The following is a 24,492-nucleotide window of genomic DNA, read 5'->3' as shown; positions in this document are numbered from 1 at the left end:
AGTGTTGATTTCAGAGTTTGTTGAATGGTGTTTACTCCCTCCTCTGGTGCTTGTGTCCAAAATTATTTGAGTCATAAGCAGATAGTTATCCAAAGCACTTTGTACACTGACACGTTTTGTGAGAATAGGCAATGTGGCTTTAAAAGACACACTCCTACTTAGTAACTTCATGTAATTTGCTCCTGCTCTCTCTCTGAAACTCAGAATCAGGAAGCCACTCCTCCTCAGTTCAGAGGAAAACGAAACTGATCTCAGAGTGCTGCTCTCTCTCAGGGCGTGAGTGAGTGCAGGAAATCAGCTGGGATCAGGAGGATCAGACGAGAGTCTACAGCTGCCCCCAGTGCAGAGAGACCTTCAATCTGAGGCCTGTTCTACGCAGAAACAATGTTATAGCTAAAGTGATGGAGAAACTGAAGAACACAGAGCTCAGAGCTGCTTCTCCTGCTCACTGTTACGCTGGACCTGGAGATGTGGAGTGTGATTTCTACACTGGGAGGAAACACAAAGCCGCCAGTTCTGTCTGATTTGTGTGGCATCGCTTTGTGAATTTCACCTTAAACCTCATCTTGAAATTCCAGCCTTGATCAAGCACAAACTGGTCTAAGCCTCCCCAAAACTACAAGAGAAGATCTGCCCTCAGCATGAAAAACTGATGGAGATCTACTGTCGCACCGACCAATCATACATCTGTTATTTGTGTATGATGCACAAACATAGATGTGCCACAGTGCCACATGACACAGTGGCAGCTGTAGCAGAGAGAGCTGAGAGACAGGTGAGAGCTGCAGTCTTTCAGAATCAGTAAATATTGTTGTTTAAGGATTTTTCTCTTTAATATTTCCACTATTGGATTAATATTATTCAGTTCACATGAGGACATGTTACTATTCTGCCCTCACTGTACACGGATGTCCAGTTATGCAGATAGATAACAGTTCTTAAAAATAAGAGGCAACATTTTTCCACCATTGTAGCAGGGTTTATTTGACTCTCAAATGAAGGTACTGTAAAAAGGCATATATTTCCTATGCTCTGTGTGAAAAATAACTTTGAAAACAACACGTGGGCAGTTATCAGTTCAGACTCTCTCAACGTTTTCTTTTTCTACTAGAGAATCTTAGGTTAACAAGTCCACCTGCTCCTACTAGTGGGCTAGTGGTGCTACTGCACCCCAGCAGTGGCAGCACAGTTACAAAAATGTATATGGACTCTCTGTAATTAACCAGTGGAAACCGGTCATTAAATATTTGACCGGAGATGTTCAATAAAATGTTCTCAGAGTCAGCTAAATGAGGGGCGAGGGAAACTTTCTCTAACATCTGAACAGAACAGAGTGTCTGTTTTTCTGCTGTTCATTCTTCATTGTGTTGTGTCTCCACAGCTGCAGCTGTTCAGATTTTACTCTCGGAACCAAAAACCAGAGAACATTTCCTACAACGTATGTAAAGCACACACACACACACACACACACACACACACACAAACACACACACACACACAAATTATTTCATTCGTTTTGTAATGACTGTATATTACGGTCTTCCTTGTAATATTCTGTATTTTTATTTGGAAGCATTTTGGATTTGAAAAAATAAAAGAGTTACTGCTGATGAATCAAAATAACGTCAAGTTCATTCACATCAATATTATATTTCTCAAATGGGGAAATCTTACTCCCAAGAATATATATATCACTCAGAAAAATCAGGAAATTGGTCTTTACTCTGTCTTGGACCTCAGCTTTTCAAGATCAGATCATTGCAGAGTTTTGTCTGAATCCAAGAAAAAAAATAAAGCCCAAAACAATAAGAATAAAAAACATATAAAGTCAAATAATTATGGAGTTTAGTGTTTGAGATAATGACATTTCTTGTTATGAAAATATGAAAAACATAAAATGTTACAACCACAGAAATATAAAAAAAACATAATACTTACATGTGCTTTGTTCTTCTGTAGATTTCTGTCGACTGACTCTGGATCCCAACACAGCTCAGGAAAACCTCATTCTATCTGAGGACTGTCCTCAGAGTGTCCAGCCATACTCAAAACATCTGGAAAGATTTGGCTACTATTATCAGGTTCTGAGTAAGAAGAGTGTGAGTGGACGCTGTTACTGGGAGGTTGAGGTGAGCAGTCAGAACAATGTTTCCATAGCCATCTTATATAAAAGATCAACAGCAAAAGCACAAGGTAATGTTGCTTGGTTTGGAGGTAATGATCAGTCCTGCAGTCTGAAGTGTTCTTCCTCTCTGTCTTTCTGGCATAACAACATTAAGACTGAGATCTCAGCCCCATCCTCCTGCAAAATAGGAGTGTATGTGGTTTATGGTGCAGGAAGCCTGTCCTTCTACAGCGTCTCTGACACAATGACCCTCCTTCACACCGTCCACACCACCTTCACTCAGCCGCTCTACGCTGGGTTCTGCCTTCCTGCTATTAAGTTCTCTTTGCAGTTGTGTGATCCAAAATGAACTTCACTGATAGACTGATGGAGACTAACATCCTTCTGTTGAAGGATAAGTTTATAAACAGCCCATGGCATTTGCATCTAGAAAAAACTGATTGTGCTGTTGTTCTCAGCTTATAGAAATAAGTGAGGAGAGTCTTTCTAAATATCAGGCTTTAAGCTTTTGTTCGAAACCATGTTTGTGTTTCTAAATAGAAACAGAACATTGAATACGATCTGATCTTAAAAACCTACAAAAACAATTTCAGTCTTATTATTTTGGCATTCGTTTTTTTTTTTCATATTTTAACATTCTACACCATTATGAAAAAGAGAATTGGGTTCCTGTAATGGTAGTACCTGTAAATCATTATGTACATTTGTATTTAATCATGTAACTGTAGTGAAATAATTATGCCCCAGGTTGCAGCGGCATAAATACATAGCGGAGTCAATGATAATTAATTATTTAATTAACATTCAGTTATTTAATTCATTTTGTTAAGCTCCATGTTTGGGAGCCATTAAATAATATGTAGTGTCTTTACCTGTCCAATTTTAGCTTGGACATCCAGGTCATCATGTTAAATGACTTCACATATTATATGACATAATTAGTTAGAATTAAGTATTATTAATGAATTATGCTCATTGACCCGCTGTAGGTTCTTGGCTCCAAAACTGAATCTGAACTAAACGTAATAATTTCGCTCAAGAAAGGTGCACACACAAATAACCAATGATTGGTTTTATCACACAACTGGTTTATTAATTGTAATATGAAATAATGAATATTGATTATACATTCATATAATGAAATGGACTATAGCGATACATGAGGGAACAGGGAAATTAATATATGGGGGAATTTCTCTGTGATAATTAACCTAAATTCTAAACGGCTATAGTTTATCCCAGCAAAGCATTCAGCACCAACCTCCTGAGTTATGAAAGAAATGAAACCATGTGACTTTGCATATCCCTGGAGATGGACTGGAGATAGCTGTGAGTTTGTCACTGATGCACAGTGCTTTCTGGCGCGGACTTCCTGGAGCACTGCAGACGCAGGCCTCGTAGCATTGCAGTAGCGTTCCTCTCCTCCCTCTGGGCCAGAGACACAGCGACCACTCCATAGGAGCTGGTGGCATCCTGAAGGTCTCTGTGGGAATTCTCATTGCTGATCTGCCTGCTGGTGAGAAACACATCCTTGCAGATCTCTCCTTGGCCTTTGCTCAGAAGGTAATTCTGAGGTTGCGTGTGGCCTCCTTCTTCATCGCTGATCTTGAAGCTCTTGTCACAACTTTAGGGGTCAGAGGTCTGAGGTCTCCTTCATGCTCTGGGTGTGGCATTGAATTTTGCTGGAGTACATTATAGCTGTCTTTTCTATAGTTTTCTACTAGAAATAAAAATAAAACTTCTGGTTGGAAGTTCTGGGTTTATTCTGTCTGGACCCTGCTGGATGAGCCAAAGTCGGTTTAAGGCATAGCCATAAGAGAGTCTGACACCTTAGAGATGCCTGCAGAGAGCCGGAGAGCTCTCTCTTAACTGACTACCCTAGCTGAGAAGCATTGCCAGCTGGAAGCAGCAGATAGAAGTTCTTCCTACATTTTCTTTCTGTTTTTCTCCTGTTCTCTTCTGAGAGTGAGTTAGAGTGTGAGCTCTAGAGGGTTCTCCCTTGTTCTAGAGTCATTTCGCACCACTTGGTTTTTAACCAGAATTTAGAAAACCGTCCTTGAATACCTGATTGGTCCTCAGGGATTGAGGATTGGAGCATCTATTGCTCCTGATTGGCTGTTTCCTGTACCTTAGGAGTGACATCACATAAAGTTTATGACACTTGACAAGACAAAGACTTGAAGACACTCCCTGTTGAATGAATATCCCAGAATAGCCATGAATCATACGTTTGCAATATAAGAGATTATATGTTAACACAAAGTAATAGCATTCAGACAATGTTTACATAATTCTTAACCAAATAACACACACAGTATGTGGCTACCTTGGTTCCTACATAAGTTCATATGTAAAAAAATAATATTTTAAAAACATGTAAATTGATTCCACTCAATTTGATTGTCCAAATGGAATTATTTTCACACAGTTATACCCATATACAGTGTGTTAACCAGGTAAACTTTGGAATTAAGGAATGTGTATTTCCTTTGGTTTTAACAGTCTTTCAAACGTGCAAGAGGACATGGGATAAGGGACAAGTTGCATGACCCTCCAAGACCCTGTGTCATAAACTGTCCTTGAAAGGGCCTGTAGTGTCAGTTATATGACTCCCTGACACAGACCGTCAGGCACAAATATGGGGCCAGTTCTTGCTGGAAGGCTTATTTTAAATTCCGATGGACTTGTGTGATGAGAAGAGAGACTGAGAGAGGAGAAAAGTCTTTCTGCATATCAAGAAAACTCTTGGCATATTAAGTCCCAAACAATATAATATATTTTATTAAAAAATAATAAAAACCTATTCATCTCCACTACATATCCCCCTTTTGGTTTGATGTTTTCCTTCTGAAAGCTACAGACCAACAATATGGAGATGAATGTAGTTAGTAAGGTCAGTGAAGACATTCATTCATACACTCAGGGTTGATACCTTTCTGGGATCATTTACTATAAGAATAATCCTTTATTAGGGTTCCAAGCACTACTGTGCAAGGAACTCTATTGTTATTGTTCAGATTTTTTTTTATTAGTATTCTTCCGTGAAAAATTCTGCCTTAAAACAAATCGCACAGCCCAAACCGTAAGGCCTACAGACTTGATACTTGGTCAACAGATAGTAAATGCTCCCGCTACTCAGGCACAAAATATCAGCCTAATTGGCCTCAAGGGGGCGAAAGAAAACGCTTTCATTAAAGGATTTTCCACCCCGTGTGGCATAGAGACGAATTTTTTTTTCTTCATGATCCTTGGATCCTGATGAATCAAAAAGCTTGACCTCTAAGCTCTGCCTACTTAGATTTTTTGCTAATTAGCATAATTCGCAAAACCTATTCTCGCTAGTCCCTGGATTTTGATCTGATCCCCATGATCTTGGTGTAAAAACGTTTTTAGTAATTAGCTGGTCAATAATTATCAAAAAAATCCTAACATTTGGAGCAAGATGGTGGACATATGCAAATGAACATGTACCGTGAATGGCAACTTTTACTCTAACACTGTAACTCTTGTATGCTTTACTCAAATCAGATGAGCTTCCAATCAATGCTTTATGACATAATTCTGAGTTAGTATGCATTTGCTGGTGCATGAAATATTATAGGGGGCGCTATAATAGCTAATTATGTATTTTTGCCAATATATCAGCAGTTACAAGGCCTATTAAGATGCCCTTTGGTATACTGGCTCTGTGAGCAAGCCTACACTTGGATAATTAAGGATGACTTGATATGGGCACGTTTAATAATGTCATTAGCCAATCAAATTTCAGTTCTGGTTTTACATTTTTTGACAGGGTTATCAATGTCCAATCATCATGACATTTGAGTGGTATGTTCATGGACACACTTTGTACAAGCAGAAAAAAATTTCGTGTTGATAGCCACAAGGGGGCGCAATTTATGTTTTTTAACTTAAAATATGGAATATCTCTGTGAAAATTCAACATATCAACATGATATTAGGTTCATAATTTACTCTCCCTAGTGTCTCACAATATTGCATTTGCAACTATTTTTAAAAAATGTATAGTTTTCCTATATTCTCAATTCCTATATACTCGATTTTCAGGAATGTGATTATAGAATTTTTGGAACTAGTCTGTGGGTTTTGATCCTATCAACACACAGTCAGCCTCATTGCAAAGTGTATTGCCTGTAGGTAAATAATTATCAAAAAAATGTTGCGATTTGGACACGCTGTTCCTGCAATACATCAACAAACGTGAGTACGCTTAGCCCAATGCACTCTTTTAGCTATAACTCATTCAAACTTGACCCAAATCAAACCAAAATGGGTACACATGTGTAGGACATTACTCTGAAGATGTGTCCCAAATATGATCAAAATGCACATACAGGGGGCGCTAGAATTGGAAAACATACATAAAAATAGTTTTTTTATTTTTTATAGCGCCACCTAAGGATACAATACCAACAAAATGTATTGATCTGTTCTGAATGTCAGTAACGAGGGGAGAACTGACGGAGTGGACGCACATGCTAAAGCACAGATAAACTTTATTTAAAGGAAAATAACAAAACAAAGAGACTTTAACAGAAAGAACAGAAACAGGGAGCCAAGCAGGCTAAACGGGACACGGGAAGCTAAACAGGGTAAACGGGACAGACAGACTAAAGAACCAAACAACAGAGGAAATGAAACAATGACGTGGAAAACAATAACGGACGAACTTGCAGAAACAGACAGACTTGAGTACACTACTGACATGACAAAGTACAAAAGAACAATGACCAACAAACAGGAAGTGCAGGAAGGGGATTTAAATACTGAACACAGACACGATACACCTGGACAGCTAACGAGGGGGCAGGTTAACAAATAACACAGATGAGGAGGTGGAACAAAGGCGGGACAAGGGCAGAGACAAGGACAATAACAGACAAAGCCATGTGCAGATAAAGCACATGGCGGGGACAACAGACCTGACAGGACGAGAGCGTGACAGATGCCCCCCCCGAACGCGCAACTCCTGGGGCGCGTACACCTAAACCCCCCAGGAGCTGGCACAGGAGAGGGCACGAAAAACAAGACAAAACATCTAACCAACGGGTGACAGGACTCAGGACAAGACGGGAACAGACACTGGAGCTGGGGACATGACAGGAGACCGAACAAGAGACTGGACAGGTGATTTACAAAATGGAACAGGAGACGAGACTAGGGACTGGAACAGACTAGACAGGACGGGAGTGGAAACACAAGGCTTGACAAGAGACTGGGGTTGCACTTTGGACATGACACTGGATGGGAACGGGGACTGGACAGAAGATGGGACAGGTGACAGGACAGAGGGTTGAAACAGGGACTGGACAGGAGATGGGACTTGAGACAAGAAAGGTGACAAGACTGGGTGCTGGGAATGGATGGGAGCAGAGACTGGTGACGAGACAGGGGACAAGACACTGGACAGGATAGGAACAGAAACATTAGACTGGACAGGGGTATGTGACTGGACAGAGGCTGGGTGCTGGGACTGGACAAAAGACCGGACAGAGGGTTGAAAAGGGGCCTGGACAGGACTAACTGGGGACTGGACAGGACTAGGCAGGGGAACAGGGACCAAGACATTTACAGGAACAGACACAAACACAGTGACAGGGACTGGGATAGAAACAAAGGTAGACATAGGTACTGGAACGAAGACAGAGACAGGGACCAGGACAGGGACAGACAGGGGAACCAAAATAACATGGGGGTGCCCAGAACTGGCAAATGTCTGTGGGACAGTCTGAAGGAACAAGCCTGGGCACAGTTCTGGGGATCGGCCCCGAAGTCCTTGGGGCCGTCCCACGGACACGACCAGGAGCGGCCGGGGCCACAGTCACGGGTGCCGAAACGGCCGAAGCCATAGTCACGGGTCCAGAGATGGCCGAAGCCATAGTCGCGGGAGCAGAGGTGGCCAGACTTGAGTACACGACTGACATGACAAAGTACAAAAGAACAAATGACCAACAAACAGGAAGTGCAGGAAGGGGACTTAAATACTGAACACAGACAGGATACACCTGGACAGCTAACGAGGGGGCAGGTTAACAAATAACACAGACGAGGAGGCGGAACAAAGGCGGGACAAGGGCGGAGACAAGGACAATAACAGACAAAGCCATGTGCAGATAAAGCACATGGCGGGGACAACAGACCTGACAGGACGAGAGTGTGACACTGAAGCACATATGAAAGCAGGTTCTGTTTTTTCATAACATTTAGCAAAAGAATTTTTGACTTACAGCTGTTTATGTGTCATGTTTAGAATGCAATTTTACATGCCAGTGTTTAGCAGAGCCTGGATGCTACGCAGTAATGAAATGTCAAAATTTTCATTAATCACAGACCAGTTCGCGGGGAAACATATGTGAGTTATTCTCAGCAACGCATTCAAAGCAGTGGCGGATGCTGGTCTTTCAAGGAGGGGAAGCTCAATTTCGGCCTACATCATAAAATGTGTCGGTTTATTTATACGTAAATTCTCCCCTTTGTTCCTTTTTAAGAAAATGCTTTTTGACTCTGTCGTACCAACAAGGCGTCTTTTCCAGGGACTTGACTAGTGTCCTCTTAATGGCCAGCAGTGCTAGGCTGCTTAAAAGGCCTTGGCCCATGTGAAGTGTGTCCGCCTGTGCTCCCACAGATCTTTACACCAAAGGATCGCTGATTCGCTCATTTCACTGTCAATCAAAAAGGGATTCAGCCTCAGTTAGATCATCCAATCATCATGCAGAAGCTGAGCGTCCGGGCCAGCCGAGGCCAGCCCACTGCCCCATAGACCCCCAGAGATGCTGAGCGTCCAATGGGCAGGACAAAAGCCCAGCATTTATCCAATGACTCGTCTCGTTTCGCTGTATTTCGCTGCCTCGGTATTGAACTCTGTGGACGCTCAGCGTCCTCACTGTTTAAAGCACTGTGAAACTGCGGGAATGATTGAGAGGAAAGCTGCGTCTTTACCAGTGATAAGAAGCTGATTCTGAACAAAAGTTGAGCGCGTTGTAGTGCATATTTATTCAATGACATGTACACACAACAGTATATATTTGATCACTTATTGTTTGACATTTTAGGGGAAGCTGAGCTTCCCTTGCAGTCTTAGAGCAATCGCCACTGATTCACTGATTCAAAGGCATTATTGAAGAATCCCCCTTACCCACCTCCCTCCTATTCCTTCTCACATGCTCTCTGCCTATTTCTCTCTCTCTCTCTCTCTCTCTCTCTCTCTCTCTCTCTCTCTCTCTCTCTCTCCCTCTCTCTCTCACACAGATTCAAATAGCTTTACTTTAGTAGTGAATAATAAAAATATTTAAAATAGATATTTTGGCAGCATTTACAAAATGATATAACATATGTAAATATACGCATATAACATATGTTTATATATGCATATCCAAGCTTTACATGTGTACCTGTATAGCATTTACATACTTATTTATTTATTATAGTGTAAATGTTGTCAGTAGTGAAGCATGGGTTATGCTGAGGTGAATGTTACCCACTGTCTCTCGGGCTGTGACAGGCTGATACACACTGTGCAGCGACATGGAATGTGAGCACCCAGGATTATCTCTAATTTCTCTAGGTCTGTGAGTGTTTGGTAATTTGGGATCAGGTGTTTAAACCAGTCTGTCAACTGTTCTGTATTTTTCAAAGTGAGGGAGGAAGCACATCTCTGCCTCCACCTCTCTGCTCTCACAATGATCACACATTCTCTCCTCTCTCGGCAGGCACAACTGTTTATACCTGCCCTTCTTAATGGCCAGGCTGTGGTCAATGAGCTGGTACATGGTCAGGATATGTCTCTGCTATGGGACTCTAATGCTCTTTCTCTGTCTGTCTCTCTCTCTCTCTCTCTCTCTCTCTCTCTCTCTCTCTTACACTGTCTGTAGACTGAGTTATAAAGAATTACCATAAATCATAACATAACATAATATCACACCATTATGAACACCTCCATGTTTTTGCATTCACTCTCCAATAACTCAGCTCCACTGACCATATGAGCACTTTGTAGTTTTACAGTTACAGACTGGAGTCCACCTCCTGCTCTCTGCATACCTTCATTGCAACCTTTTACCCTGTTCATTAATGGTCAGTAACTCCAAAGAGCATGTATGATTTGGGTAACCCTCTCTTTTTGCATCTGCCTACACATAGACTGAGAGGCCCACAGAGCTAAAAATAATTGTTAACGTATTTTGCGGCCCTCTCTGCTTCTCAACAAATGATGACTGAGAGGCCCACAGACAGATCAAACTCAGAAATTCTTTTATTGTAAAGCTAGCAAATGCCTCTGCAATGTTGTAAATGACTTCAAATTCACAAAAGTAAGCGCATTTTAGGCAAAAAAAGCGAGGAAGTCGTAAATCGCTGCTTGCGGCTATATTTGGACTTACTTTAAATACATTTAAAAAGTATTGTCATTAAAGGAAATTTTCAGGGGTAGTTACCCACGCAAATACTTTCCAATAATATCTGCCTTAGTGATAATTACTTGAGAAGCAGAGTGTTCCTCTATAGCTGAGCTAACTACTGAGAACACTGAATTAAAATACCTAGTGGGTATAAACCTGTTCTGCATTGAATGTGAGCGTTGTCACCTTAGATTACTGAAGAAACAGAGAAAAATAAATTTTCCAGTAAAAAAAAATCTTTAAAGCAGTACTCTGTGCGCTGACTGCGTCACCCACATTTACAATAGTTTGTCGTGGCTTAATTGAATTAGCTGTGCATAGCAACTGCTTGTGATACACAACCTAGAATGGAATAAAATGCTTAAAGTAGAAATTAGAATTTTACTTCTAGATTGATATACAACGGACTACTTTATCAGGCGGATACAACGTGAGTACAGATGAGAGTTTGTTTGTTTTCTGTTTTTTTATATACTCAGGTGTGGAAGATGACGATTAATACCATTAAAGGTATACTGGGTGTCTGCTGCTCTTTTTGACTTAACAAGGGAGTTGTTGTTCCCTACAAGTCCCATTGGGGATTTGGTGAGGTTCCACCTGACTGTGGTGAACTCCTTTGAAGTCAGCGCTTTGCTGATATTTATTCAATTTCCTGCATACAAGATGAATAATGGGGGAACGATTTAGGACCCTGTGTGGGTCTAACCCATGTGGCATGAGCTTATGAGATTGTTTCTTACTTTTCATGGATTTTGGGCCAGTTTAATCAAGCTGTACTTGCAACTTTCCCCCCTTTGCAGCCTATCACAGAACACATTTGGGTCATAACAATTTGGGCATCCACTTTTTGCTCTTTTCCAGTCTCTGCTGGCTGACTGTAAATGCGGCTCTGAGGCATTTTGCAAACTGTCCCTATCCTGTTGTGTGTATGTATATTGCTGGACTATATGATGTTTTGCTTTAGTCCCTTTTTGTCCGGCACTTGGGAATTGAATGGGCAAAATCACATTGGATGTTTTTGTGGTTACACTGGTTTGTCAGAACTTTTTGTTTATCTCTTTCCAGAGGCCATTTGGCATTTGGATGGGTTTTAGGAAATGGAGCTGTTACTGTTTGGACAGTCATTTTTTTCACCATGAGCTGAGATTCACTGGCTCATGGCATCCTTTGTCACTGTTGGAGTGTGAAAGGTTTTGATAGTCTCTGTGGGCCTGGTGTTTAGATGACAGGATTGAGCTTCAAGGTTATGTGAGTGTGAGATGGGCAGGGGTTTGTGAACTTGTGCCCAAATCTTCAAGCACTTGAAATTAATCAGTGGCTCAAGCCTGTTGAGCAGGTTCTTGCCAATATGAAAATAATTGTTTTCAAAAGGAGACACATATACAGGGTGAACAAGACTTATGGGTCCTATTGTTATGAGCACTCTTGCCACAGACTTTATTTTGATGCCAGTGTATGAATAATACACAATTCGGAGGGAACAGTTTTGTAACTGCAATCTCTGTGTGACATGGTGTGCCGCAGCCCACGCTTCATCAAATAGCGTGAATGACATCAGAGTGATGTCTGATGCAGTGTCCAAGAGAGCTTCTTGTGTAAGCTTCTTTTCCAGGACTGTGGTCAGGTGTAATCTTTGAGCACCCCCCTTTTCTTTTAAATGGCCCAGGAACTGTAGTGCAGAAGGATTACCTTGAACCATGCCATTAAGAGGAGTCTGATTAAATTGGTCAGACATGCCAGTCTGAACAGCAGGGGTCCTTGGGACATGCTCAATTTCACCTGAGATGTCTGAGAAGAGGTTAGCTGTCTGATGCTCCTCTTTACACAGTTGCACCTGTTCAGTGGTTTCTGGAATTTCTGTGCTAATTCAAAACACGTCTGATTTATTCGCATTGTCTGAACTTTCACACTGGTGCCAGTTCTCATCCCTGTTCTCATTAGTTGACTGAGGACAGGGGCTTTTGTCTAGGGTTTCGTCACGTGTGTGCGAGTTTTGAGAACATTCGTGGTCCACCATATTTCCCTTGGTTGCTGGATTCTCATGCCTACTGGCTGGGATTGCAAAGGTTTATGAGTCTCCTGATTTTCTCTAAGCCAATGAGATGGAGCAGGATTTGGACACCACGATTCAGCCCTAGTGGCTTCTTCTAGCTCCATCGGGAAAGGCTGAGTATAACGGCTAAAATTTTGTGGCAATTCTGGCCATTGGTTTAAAGTTTGCTGGTCTTTTAAAAAGCCTCTGAGTGCTAAGTCACACACTGTTTGCTAGACAAGGTGCGTGGACATGCTGCAACCCCTAGATAGTAACTGGCGTTGGGATGGAGATTTAGGACAAACAGTGTTTTCTCGTCCACTTCCTATTCCATTCCAGGTTCATTTTGGGACCCGAAATGAGCTTGTCTAAGGTGGTGATAGTACTGATGCGGTGACTCCTGTTTTTTTTTTTTTGTTTAACTTGCAGTGCTGTCATCAGTCTCACCTGTAACAGCTGACTGGAGAACTCCTTCTCCAAAGCATCACAGAGCACATCATATTGTTTCCTGACATAGTTAGGTTGCCGTTCAAGGAAACTGCTGACTTCTCTGCTGGATGTCATTCTGATCAGGTAGATTCTGTCATCTACCATGGCTCCAGGGAGCCTTTGCAAAAAGAAATCTATATATTTCAGCTATGAATAGATTTAATTTGAGCCATCCAGCTTTGGCTCGAAGCACATTATTTGGAATGCAATTCTGTCCAGGTTCCTGTATGAGGGAGTCTGGTGATGTGCTGAGGGCACATAGCTAAACTGAGAGAACATATGTTCAGCTGTGTTTGGGAGGACACTGTTAACCTCCAGTGGTGGAACTTGTGTAGGGGCTGTTGCTGCTGGGAAAGGGACTCAGGGATACCTTTGGACTTGGATTCTGCAGAAAAAAAATAACAATTACATAAAAAGAGTAAAATGATTAAATGATTAAAACAATTTAAAATGATACAATAAAAGAAAAGAAATAAAATGCCATTACAGAAATAAATGTGCTGAATATTGTAAACTAAGCTGTAAGCCTGCCCAAACAGGAATGTTTAAAGTCTTGATTTAAAAGTGTCTAGAGTTGGATCTCTTATAATATTCTCAGTCAGCTGGTTCCATTTAAAAGCAGCATAGTAGTTAAATGCTGACTCTCCAATGTTTAGTTTTGACCTGAGGCAGGACTAACTGACTAGTTCCTAAAGATCTGAGAGCTCTGTTTGGCTCATATCTCTGTAGCAGATCTGATAAATATGCTGGTCCTACCCCATTTAAATATTTATAGACCAGTAATAACACCTTAAAGTCTATTCTGTAACAGACTGGTCTCCAGTGTAAAGATTTGAGGATGAGAGGGTGATGTGATCTCTTCTTTTGCTCCTAGTGAGAACTCTGGCAGCTGCATTTTGAATCAGCTGAAGCTGTTTAATGGTCTTTTTTGGTTGTCCAGCTAAGAGACGATTACAGTAACCAATCCTGCTAGAAATAAAGGCATGAATACGTTTCTCCAGGTCTGGTTTAGTCAGAAAATCTCTGATCTTACTGATGTTCTTAAAATACTGATCTAGTAACTGCTTTAATATGACTGCTAAAACTGAGATCTGAGTCCATTAATACACCAAGGTTGTGAACCAGTTCTTTAGATTTGAGGGCCCTCGAGTCCAGATACATTTCCAATCTTTCTGCTAGTCTCTCATTGCTGTTCCCAAATAGTATAATCTCAGTTTTATCTTCATTCAGCTGCAAAAAGTTGTGTCCCATCCAGTTTGTGATGTGTTCAAGTCACTTGCTTAATGAGTCAAATGGACCAGAGTCGTTAGGGGACAGGGCAATGTAAATATGAGTATCATCTGCATAGCTGCGATAGGACAGCTCATAGTCTTGTAGAATCTGGCCAAGAGGAAGCATATATAAATTAAATAAAAGTGGACCAAGAATAGAGCCTTGTGGGACACCACATGTCACTGGCGTGTTCTCTGAAATATTATTTTCTATATCTACAAAGTAGTTCCTGCCTTCCAGGTAAGAAACAAACCACTTCAGGACTGTTCTTGAGAGTCCAACCCAGTTTGCGAGTCTATCTATAAGAATATTATGGTCAATGGTATCAAAGGCAGGACTAAGGGCAAGAAGTAATAGAAGAGATACCTTTCCAGCCTTCATATTTAAGTGAATGTCATTAATGATCTTGATTAGAGCAGTCTCAGTGCTGTGATTAGACTGGAACCTGGACTGGAATTTGTCTAGGCTACTATTTATGGACAAGAAACTAGTGATTTGCCTGAAAACTCTTTTCTGAATGATTTTGCCAGTGAACAGTAAATTAGAAATTGGTCTGTAGTTACTTATCTGAGATGATTCTAAATTAATATTTTTTAGAAGACGCTTTGCAACTGCAGTTTTTAGTGAGCCTGGAAAGACCCCCGACATGAGTGAGGTGTTTACAATGTGGAGTATGTCTGGTGCTATAGTGTGAAACACACTCTTTAAAAATTTGGTTGGTAGTGTGTCAAGACTGCAAGTGGATGGTTTGAGATGATTAACTGTGTACAACAGGATTTTGCTGTTGTTAATGGTATTGTTGATGATGCTAGAGAAATAGGATTTTTGTGTTTTGCATATTATCATGTTGTATTCACGTAGCCTATCTTTGTAGATTTCTTTGTGAATATGAAGACTTGTTTTTACGCCATCTGCGTTCTGCCTTGAAACATTCCCTCTTTTGGATTTGAACAACAGAAGCATTTCTGGTGGTGGTTTGCAAGTGGTTTGTCTAGTGGTTTCTGTTTGCAAGACAAAGCCTTCACTTTAACTAGCACAATCTCATCCATAACACTGATCATTTTTAAATTAAAACAATTCAGCAGATCAGGATTGGCGACTCAAAAGTGTCCATGAAAAGTGTAGCTGTGCAGTCCTTTTCTTGACACAAACCCTTCTGTCCCAGATGACTGGTGAGGCCCACATATCAAAGAACACACAGTAGTGATCTGACAACGTGACATCCTTCACAGTCATTGATATGTTGAGACTCTTTGAGATAAAAATATCCAGCGTGTGACCATCACAATGCGTACTCCCTGTAACATGCTGTGAAAGACCAAAAGAGTCCAATATTGCATGTAGTTCCTTGACAAAACAGTCCTTGGGATTGTCGATATGTATGTTAAAGTCACCAGCAAATAACAAAATGGGCAAAGTCAGAAATAAAAGACAGCATTTCTGTAAATTCATCAGTAAAATTAGCACTGTACTTCGGAGGCCTGTAGACAGTTACTAGTAATATCTGTGGTGTCCCTTTCAGAATTACACAGAGGTAAACATACGTTATGAAATCACTGTTTAGCTTGCTTTCTGTCTCTGACTGCAGGTGCTGAGTTAATCTTTAACTGCAACGAGATCTGCTGATGTTTTCGCTTGCAGTGCCATTATCTGATCAGGCTCTTTGTGAGCATTTCTGATGTTCTCCACTTTTGGGCTCAACATTTGTTTGTTTACTGCTTCTAATTCTATGTGCTGGAAAATGTGTTTAAGTTTTTCTATTGCTAGTGTAGCCATTTGGCTGGCTACCTTTATTAAGGCCTTGCCTTTAGGTTCCTCCATTAAATGGAGGGCCATTAATTGCGACATGTGAGAGGCTCAGCACTGTGGGTCATGGCCATATATTCTGACTGTGGCTTCTGTTGAGCTTGCTAGTTCCAAATACACCTCAGTCTCAGATTTTACCACTGATGCTTGGTGACTAGGTTGTGTGCCAGATTTAATACTAATTAATGTTTAATTAGATATGCAGTTTTATTTTATTTCACCTCACCCAATATAGATTTTATAATCAGTATTTGGTTACTTCCACTTATAGAAGACTGGGTAAAGGACTGAAGCAGTACATAAAAAATTACTTTCATTTTACATGCCAGTTTAGTATGCCACATGAAAGACAACTGCCTTTAATCAATTGCACTTACACAAGTCATACACAAGAGTGCACCAGAAAAACTTTAAATGCAGTAGCGCAAGTCATGCGAAAGGGGGCACTCTAAATTGACTTCAGCCAATCAGGCTGGGTCAGTGGTGACACTTTATTAACATAACTTAAACCCTTCTATTGTGGTAGGTTCACTGGTTTGGCTTAAATGAAACCATTAAAGTTTGAACACTGAAGGGGCAACACACCATTGCCAGTTTTAAAGAACAGGGGCCTTTTGTTTGGAGCCAAGATAGAGTGAGTTCACTATTCATGTTGTTTTACAAATTCAAGGCACAAGATTCTGCGTGCTATAATGAGCTGGGATTCACTGTCTCAATACTCAGGATACTCATGGGTTGAATAGATGCTGCCCAGAAACAATTCCTGCATTTATAAATGTATTTTAAAAAGCCGTATCTCAGAGGTACAAAATTTGCCGATCAAATGCTAGAAATCGCAGACTTTTGGGAGATTCAGAACATACACACACACAGAGATTCACACACAGTGATTTCTTTAACCTCTCACCGCTGTGTCATACACTTTCATGCATGCAAACATTAACAGTGTTACATAAACAGTGATACAGCACAGCTGACGACCCACAGTATTATTTCAAAATTAGGCACATGGCGGCAGCCTAATAGTTTCACAAATAAAAACCACGTTCACACTAATCTTTAACAATGAATTTACAATCCTCGCTCACATTCAAAGCTTAACTTAGGAACAGGTCCTAGTTAGGAATTAATTAGAGGGGAGGAATGTGTAAAAACAGTTGCAAAGCCAGCGTTGCTTAAACAGTCCACTCTTAACACTGAAGCACAAGGCTTGTGCTTAACTAATTGGTGTACGATTTTACTGCACAGGAATCATACTTCTGATCAAGATTATGTTCAGAGCCCCACATTGGGTGCCATTAAATATATGTAGTGAAATAATTATGTCACACGTTGCGGTGGCATAAATACTACATAGTGGAGTCAATGATAATTAATTATTATTTGATTAATAGTTAATTCTTTAATTCATTTTGTTAAGCTCCATGTTTGGGAGCCATTAAATAATATTTAGTGTCTTTACTTGTTCAATTTTAGCTTGGACATGTAGGTCATCATGTTGGATGACTTTACATATTATATAGCAGAATTAGTTAGAATTAATTATTATTAATGAATTATGCTCATTGACCCACTGTAGGTTCTTGGCTCCGAAATTGAATCTGAACTAAAAGTAATAATTCTGTACAAGAAAGGTTCAGACACAAACAAATAACCAAAGATTGGTTTTATCGCACCACTGGTTTATTAACTGTAATATCAAATAATGAATATTGATTATACATTCCTCTAATGAAATGGATTACAGCGATACATGATAATTAACCTAAATTCTAAACGTCTATATTTTATCCCAGCAAAGCGTTCAGGACCAACCTCCTGAGTTATGAAAGAAATGAAACCATGGGATCTTTCGTATCCCTGGATATGGACTGGAGATAGCTGTGAGTATGTCACTGATGTGCAGTGCTTTCTGGCGCCGACTTCCTGGAGCACTGCAGACACAGGCCTCGTAGCATTGCAGTAGCGTTCCACTCCGTCAGAGCTGGTGGCATCCTGAAGGTTGCTGTGGGAATACTCTGTCATCGCTCATCTGCCTCCTGGTGAGAGATGTTCATGCAGGTCCCTCCTGGGCCTTTGCTCAGGAGAGCAATTTGTAATTCTGAGGTTGCGTGTGGCCACCTTCTCTGTTGCTGATTCTGAAGCTTTGAGAAGACTTGCATGACCCTCCAAGACCCTGTGATGTAAACTGTCCTTGTAAGGGCCTGTAGTGTCAGTTTTATGACTCTCTGACACAGACCGTCAGGCACCAATATGGGGCCAGTTCTTGCTGGAAGGGTTATCTCAAACAGTGATCTACTTGTGTGATGAGAAGAGAGACTGAGAGTGGAGAAAGGTCTTTCGGCATATTTAGATAACTTTCGGCATATTAAGTCAAAAAAAGTATAATAGCTGTTATTAAAAATTAATGAAACCTATTCATCTCCACTACATAACATCGTAATGATCTGCAAATAATAATTGTGAATCACAGAGATCAACTTCAGAGAAATAAGAGTTAAACGGTTCAGATTTACATATCGCTCTGTGATTTTGGTGATTTTGCTAAATGTTGTTCAGCTTCTCAAAAGTGTCACCTGTTAGTTCGCTTCATTAAAGCTCTTTATCCACTACACATCTTCACAGTGAACACAGAGAATAGTAGCTGTCCTAAAGTACCTTCTTCCTACAGACTTCCAGGTCTTCCCATGTCATGTGTTTAGGGCTGGGGTCCTGTGGTGTGTTCCAGGTCTTTATTCCAACATCTTCATCGGTCAATGTCCCTCATTTAATGAAGTTAGCAAATCTCTCTTTGAACTGAAAAATCAACTGGAACAATTCTGTGAAGAGATACTCAACACAGTCTTTGAGCAAGGTAATAGTGACCTGCTGTTCGAGCAGTGTTAGGGTGAAATGAGGTGTGTGTGGAGTGTTAGAGTTTCTACACTAGAGACTGACACAGAATCCGAGACACATTTCCCCAGTCTGTTGTATTTAGGTTGTTTTAAAAGTCTGGATGGGGATTTTGAACTCTCCAAACTCCAGCCAACTACACACATCCTAAACAGTCAAACTGACTGCAGTGCCTCTATAGCTGCAGGATATAGCACTCCACAGTTTAGTGTTTCAGCTTTAAATCTGTAGAGTCTGATTCACTTTCTCTAACATCTGAACAGAACAGAGTCTCTGTTTTTCTGCTGTTCATTCTTCAATGTGTTGTGTCTCCACAGCTGCAGCCATTCAGATTTTACTCTCGGAGCCAAAAACCAGAGAAGATTTTCAACAACGTATGTAAAGCAGACACACACACACACAGACACACACATTTTTGTAATAACAGTAAATTATGGTTCTCTTTGTAATATTCTGTGTTTCTGTTTGAAGGGATTGTGAATTTAAAGACATTAGAAAAAAACAGCTGATGAATCATAATAAAGTCATGTAATTTCTTCACAGGCAAAAGACATTTAACGTAGCTTTCATACGTCTCAGACTGGGAAATTTTAAATGTGTATATTACATCAAAGGAAATGACGTAAAGTGGTATTAAAAGCATAAACTGAAGTCTTGTTCTTCTGTAGATTTCTGTCGACTGACTCTGGATCCCCACACAGCTCACAAAAAGCCAATTCTGTCTGAGGACAACAGAGAGGTCAGCAGCACTAAGTGTATCCAACCATACTCTGACCATCCAGAGAGATTTGACTTCTGGGATCAGGTCCTAAGTAAAGAGAGTGTGAGTGGACGCTGTTACTGGGAGGTTGAGTTGAGCAGTGATGACGGTGTTTACATAGCCGTCTCGTATAAAGAGATCAACAGGAAAGTACACGGTAATGATGTTAGGTTTGGAGGTAATGATCAGTCCTGGAGTCTGCAGTGTTCTCCCTCTCTCTGTCTGTTTCACAACAACATTAAGACTTAGATCTCAGCTGCGACCTCCTCCAGAATAGGAGTGTATGTGGATCACGGTACAGGAACTATGTCCTTCTACAACGTCTCTGACACAACAGAGTTTGTTGAACGGTGTTTACTGCCTCCTCTGGTGATTAAGTCCAACTTCAATGATTCGAGTCATAAGCAGATAGTTATCCAAAGCAAATTGTACACTGGCATGTATTGTGAGAATGGGCAATGTGGCTTTAACAGAGACACTCTTACTTAGTAACTCCATGTAATTTGATCCTTCTCTCGTTCTCTCTCTCTCTCTCTCTCTCTGAAGCTCAGAATCAGGAAGCCACTCCTCCCCAGTTCAGAGGAAAACGAAACTGAACTCAGAGTGCTGCTCTCTCTCAGTCTGTGAGTGCAGGACAATGGCAGAGGCCAGTATTTCAGTCGATCAGGATCAGTTTGTGTGTCCAGTCTGTTTGGATCTGCTGAAGGATCCAGTGACTGTTCCCTGTGGACACAGTTTCTGTAAGGTGTGTATTAACAACTGCTGGGACCAGGAGGATCAGACGGGAGTCTACAGCTGCCCCCAGTGCAGAGAGACCTTCACTACGAGGCCTGTTCTATGCAGAAACAATGTTATAGCTGAAGTGGTGGAGAAACTGAAGAAGACAGAGCTTGGAGCTACTTCTCCTGCTCACTGTTACGCTGGACCTGGAGATGTGGAGTGTGATTTCTGCACCGGGAGAAAACACAAAGCCGTCCAGTCCTGTCTGATTTGTTTAGTTTCACTTTGTGAAATTCATCTTAAAATTCACAGCGAAGTTCTTTCCTGGAAAAATCACACACTGGTGAAAGCTTCTACACGACTCCGAGAGAAGATCTGCCCTCAGCACGACAAACTGATGGAGATCTACTGTCGCACCGACCAAACGTGCATCTGTTATTTGTGTACGATGCACGAACACAGAGGCCATGACACAGTGGCAGCTGTAGCAGAGAGAGCTGAGAGACAGGTGAGAGCTGCAGTCTTTCAGAATCAGTAAATATTATTGTTTAAGGATTTTTCTCTTTAATATTTCCACTATTGGATCAACACTGTTCAGTTCATATGAGGAAATGTTACAGAAATGTATATGGACTCTCTGTAATTAACCAGTGGAAACCTGTCACTAAGTGTTTGACCAGAAATGTTCAATAAAATGTTCTCAGAGTCAGTTAAAGGAGGAGCGAGGGGAAACAGAGCAGAGAATCCAGGAGAAAGAGAAGCTGCTGCAGAAGCTGAAACAGGCTGTAAACACTCTTAAGGTGAGTAGTGAACACCCCTCAGTCACTCTCTCCTCCATTCAGACAGTGACACTGTGGACAATAAGACGTCTAGAGACACAGTAAGAGAGCGAATGACAGTTGAGCTTTAAACTGACCTCCATCTGGTCGCTGTGTGTCTAACAGAGCTCTGCACAGACAGCGGTGGAGGACAGTGAGAGGATCTTTACTGAACTGATCCGCTCCATTGAGGAAAGACGCTCTGAGGTAACAGAGCTGATCAGAGCTCAGGAGAAGGCTGAACTGAGTCGAGCTGAAGAACACATTCAACAACTGGAGCAGGAGATCTCTGATCTAAAGAGGAGAGACACTGAGCTGGAGCAGCTTTCACACACAGATGATCACATCCAATTCCTCCAGGTAACACTCACTGTCTGAATCACAGAGGAACTCCATCTTCTTTAATGTTCTGTGTTCCTTATGTTTCACCAGAAATGAATACGAGGGAGTTGTGTCTGTTCACAGAAGAGTGTAGTTTGTCTGTAGCACTTTATTATCATTGTTTATTTGTTAAATTGATGTTGATTTCTGTAGAGTCTACAGGCTTTTTGTGTCTCCTCTGGATCTGAGGACTCCTCCAACATCTTCATCCGTCAAAGTCCCTTATTTAATGAAGTGAGGAAATCTCTCTCTGAACTGAAAAATCAACTGGAACAATTCTGTGAAGAGAAACTCAACACAGTCTCTGAACAAGGTGAGAGTGTCCTGCTGTTTGATCAGTGACAGGGTGAAATGAGGTGTGTGTGGAGTGTTGGAGTGTCTACACTAGAGACTGACACAGAATCAGAGACACATTTCCACAGTCTGTTGTATTTAGGTTGTTTTAAAAGTCTTGATGGGGATTTTTCAACATTCCAAACTCCAGCCAACTACACACATCCTAAACAGACAAGGTCTACATGAGAAACTGTCTGCAGTGCCTCTATAGCTGGAGGATATAGCACTCCACAGTTTAGTGTTTCAGCTTTAAATCTGTAGAGTCTGATTCACTTTCTCTAACATCTGAACAGAACAGAGTCTCTGTTTTTCTGCTGTTCATTCTTCATTGTGTTGTGTCTCCACAGCTGCAGCCGTTCAGATTTTACTCTCGGAACCAAAGACCAGAGAAGATTTTCTACAACGTATGTAAAGCACACAAACACACACACACACACACACACACACACACAACATAGACACACACACAGCACACACAGCACACACACACACACACACACACACACATAGCACATGTACACACACACACACATACACAACATAGACCCACACACACAGCACACACACACACACACATACACACACACACACACACACACACAGACACACACACACACACACACATTTTTGTAATAACTGTTTTCTTTGTAATATTCTGTGTTTCTGTTTGAAGGGATTGTGAATTTAAAGACATTAGAGAAGAACAACAGCTGATGAATCATAATAAAAATCATGTAATTTCTTTACAGAGGAAAGACTTTTAAAGTAGCTTTCATACTTCTCAGACTTAGACAATTTTAAATATGTATGTTACATCAAAGAAACTGATGTAAAGTGGTATTAAAAGCATAAACTGAAGTCTTGTTCTTCTGTAGATTTTTGTCGACTGACTCTGGATCCCAACACAGCTCACAAAAAGCTAATTCTGTCTGAGGACAACAGAGAGGTCAGCAGCACTGACTCTGTCCAACCATACTCTGACCATCCAGAGAGATTTGAACACTATGTTCAGGTGCTGAGTCAGGAGAGTGTGAGTGGACGCTGTTACTGGGAGGTTGAGGTGAGCAGTGATGACCGTGTTTACATAGCCGTCTCGTATAAAGAGATCAACAGGAAAGGATCAGGCCATGATGTTAGGTTTGGAGGTAATGATCAGTCGTGGAGTCTGGAGTGTTCTCCCTCTCTCTCTTTCTGGCACAACAGCATTAAGACTGAGATCTCAGCCCCATCCTCCTCCAGAATAGGAGTGTATGTGGATCACGGCGCAGGAACTCTGTCCTTCTACAGCGTCTCTGACACAATGACCCTCCTTCACACCGTCCACACCACCTTCACTCAGCCGCTCTACGCTGGGGTCCGGTTTTATTATACTGACTGCACTGTGAAGTTCTGTGATCCAATATGAACATTAGTGAGAGCTTTAGTGATGGAGACTAACATCCTTCTGTTAAAGAAAAGGTTCAAAAACGGCTCATGGCTTTTGCATCTTGAAACAGTTCTTCTTCTGTTGTAGTTCTCACCTTAATGAAACAAGTGAGGACAGTCTTTCCAAAGATCAGACTCTAAGCTTCTGTTCTAAACAACTTCTTTGTTTGTAAACAGCAAATATTTGTATGAGATTTTGATTTTGAAAACGTACAAAAAAATGTTTCAAACCTATAGTTCTGGTAATATTGTGTTTGTTTGTTTATTTTTTTTGACATTCTGTGACATTATGAAGAAGGTATTGAGTTTCTGTAATTATAGTACATGTAATTAATTATGTAACTCTGTATATAATCATGTAACATTGTAATGACCTGCAAATAACTAATGTCAATCACACAGATCAAAGCAACAATGCTTCAGTCATCTAAGGGTTAAACGTGTTTCAGATTTACACATCGCTCTGTGATTTTGGTGATTATTCAATAATTATTCAGCTTCTCTCAGAGGTGTCACACATTCATCAGAGTAAAACAACAGGTGGAGTCCGCTTCATTAAAGCTCTTTATCCACTACACGTCTTCACAGTGAACACAGAGAACAGCAGCTGTTCTAAAGCACCTTCTTCCTACAGACTTCCAGATCTTCCACAGTCTTCCCATGTCATGTCTTTAGGGTTGGGGTCCTGTGGTGTGTTCCAGGTCCAGTGCACATCTTAATATTTCTGCTGCTGTACCACACCTCACTGAAGAGCTTGAACAATCAGGTCCTGTGTTCTATAGACTATTTATTCAGCTCCTCTGCTGTGTGCTGTTCCTAACAGAGAATGTGGGATGTATCTGTAGGACACTGATTCTCTTCATTCGTTAATAAACTAATAAATGAAACACTGCACTGTGTCTGGTTCTGACTGGATCTGTGTAGAACACAGTAGTGTCTCTACAGGTGTCTGACTGTATTCAAAGTACATTCTCAGTAAAAAAGGTATGATAGAGGTACATTATTGGTTACTAAAGGTA

The 24,492-nt window shown here is 41.0% G+C and overlaps 1 protein-coding gene across 3 annotated transcripts; it reads left to right on the top strand.

The window, feature by feature from the left end:
* The first annotated feature begins 313 nt into the window (after positions 1 to 313).
* LOC136701526 (tripartite motif-containing protein 16-like protein) lies at positions 314 to 24,327 on the top strand. 3 transcript variants are annotated; one of them, XM_066676094.1, is made up of 11 exons: positions 314 to 775; positions 1,382 to 1,438; positions 1,960 to 2,129; positions 19,351 to 19,407; positions 19,702 to 19,772; positions 20,340 to 21,021; positions 21,218 to 21,313; positions 21,458 to 21,691; positions 21,866 to 22,025; positions 22,396 to 22,452; positions 22,924 to 24,327. In XM_066676094.1, the coding sequence occupies exons 6-11, from the start codon at positions 20,431 to 20,433 to the stop codon at positions 23,451 to 23,453; spliced, it is 1,668 nt and encodes a 555-aa protein (XP_066532191.1). In that variant the 5' UTR covers positions 314 to 775; positions 1,382 to 1,438; positions 1,960 to 2,129; positions 19,351 to 19,407; positions 19,702 to 19,772; positions 20,340 to 20,430; the 3' UTR covers positions 23,454 to 24,327. The 3 variants fall into 3 exon arrangements, with proteins under 3 accessions (XP_066532191.1, XP_066532190.1, XP_066532192.1); XM_066676093.1 differs by having other exon boundaries at positions 19,702 to 19,856; XM_066676095.1 differs by lacking the exon at positions 19,702 to 19,772.
* The last annotated feature ends 165 nt before the right edge of the window (positions 24,328 to 24,492 follow it).

The sequence above is a fragment of the Hoplias malabaricus genome, chromosome 7, assembly GCF_029633855.1.
Source record: "Hoplias malabaricus isolate fHopMal1 chromosome 7, fHopMal1.hap1, whole genome shotgun sequence".
NCBI classification, from domain to species: Eukaryota; Metazoa; Chordata; class Actinopteri; order Characiformes; family Erythrinidae; genus Hoplias; species Hoplias malabaricus.
The sequence above is the reverse complement of the archived record's forward strand: the minus strand, read 5'-3'. Positions and strand labels throughout refer to the sequence as shown.

What these genes read in the sequence shown, in the direction of transcription:
- LOC136701526 (XM_066676095.1), top strand. Translation starts at nt 20,431, where the DNA reads ATGGCAGAGGCCAGTATTTCAGTCGATCAGGATCAGTTTGTGTGTCCA. An exon ending in AGGCTGTAAACACTCTTAAG is followed by an intron (nt 21,314 to 21,457) that starts GTGAGTAGTGAA and finishes TGTGTCTAACAG; the next exon opens with AGCTCTGCACAGACAGCGGT. An exon ending in ATCACATCCAATTCCTCCAG is followed by an intron (nt 21,692 to 21,865) that starts GTAACACTCACT and finishes TGATTTCTGTAG; the next exon opens with AGTCTACAGGCTTTTTGTGT.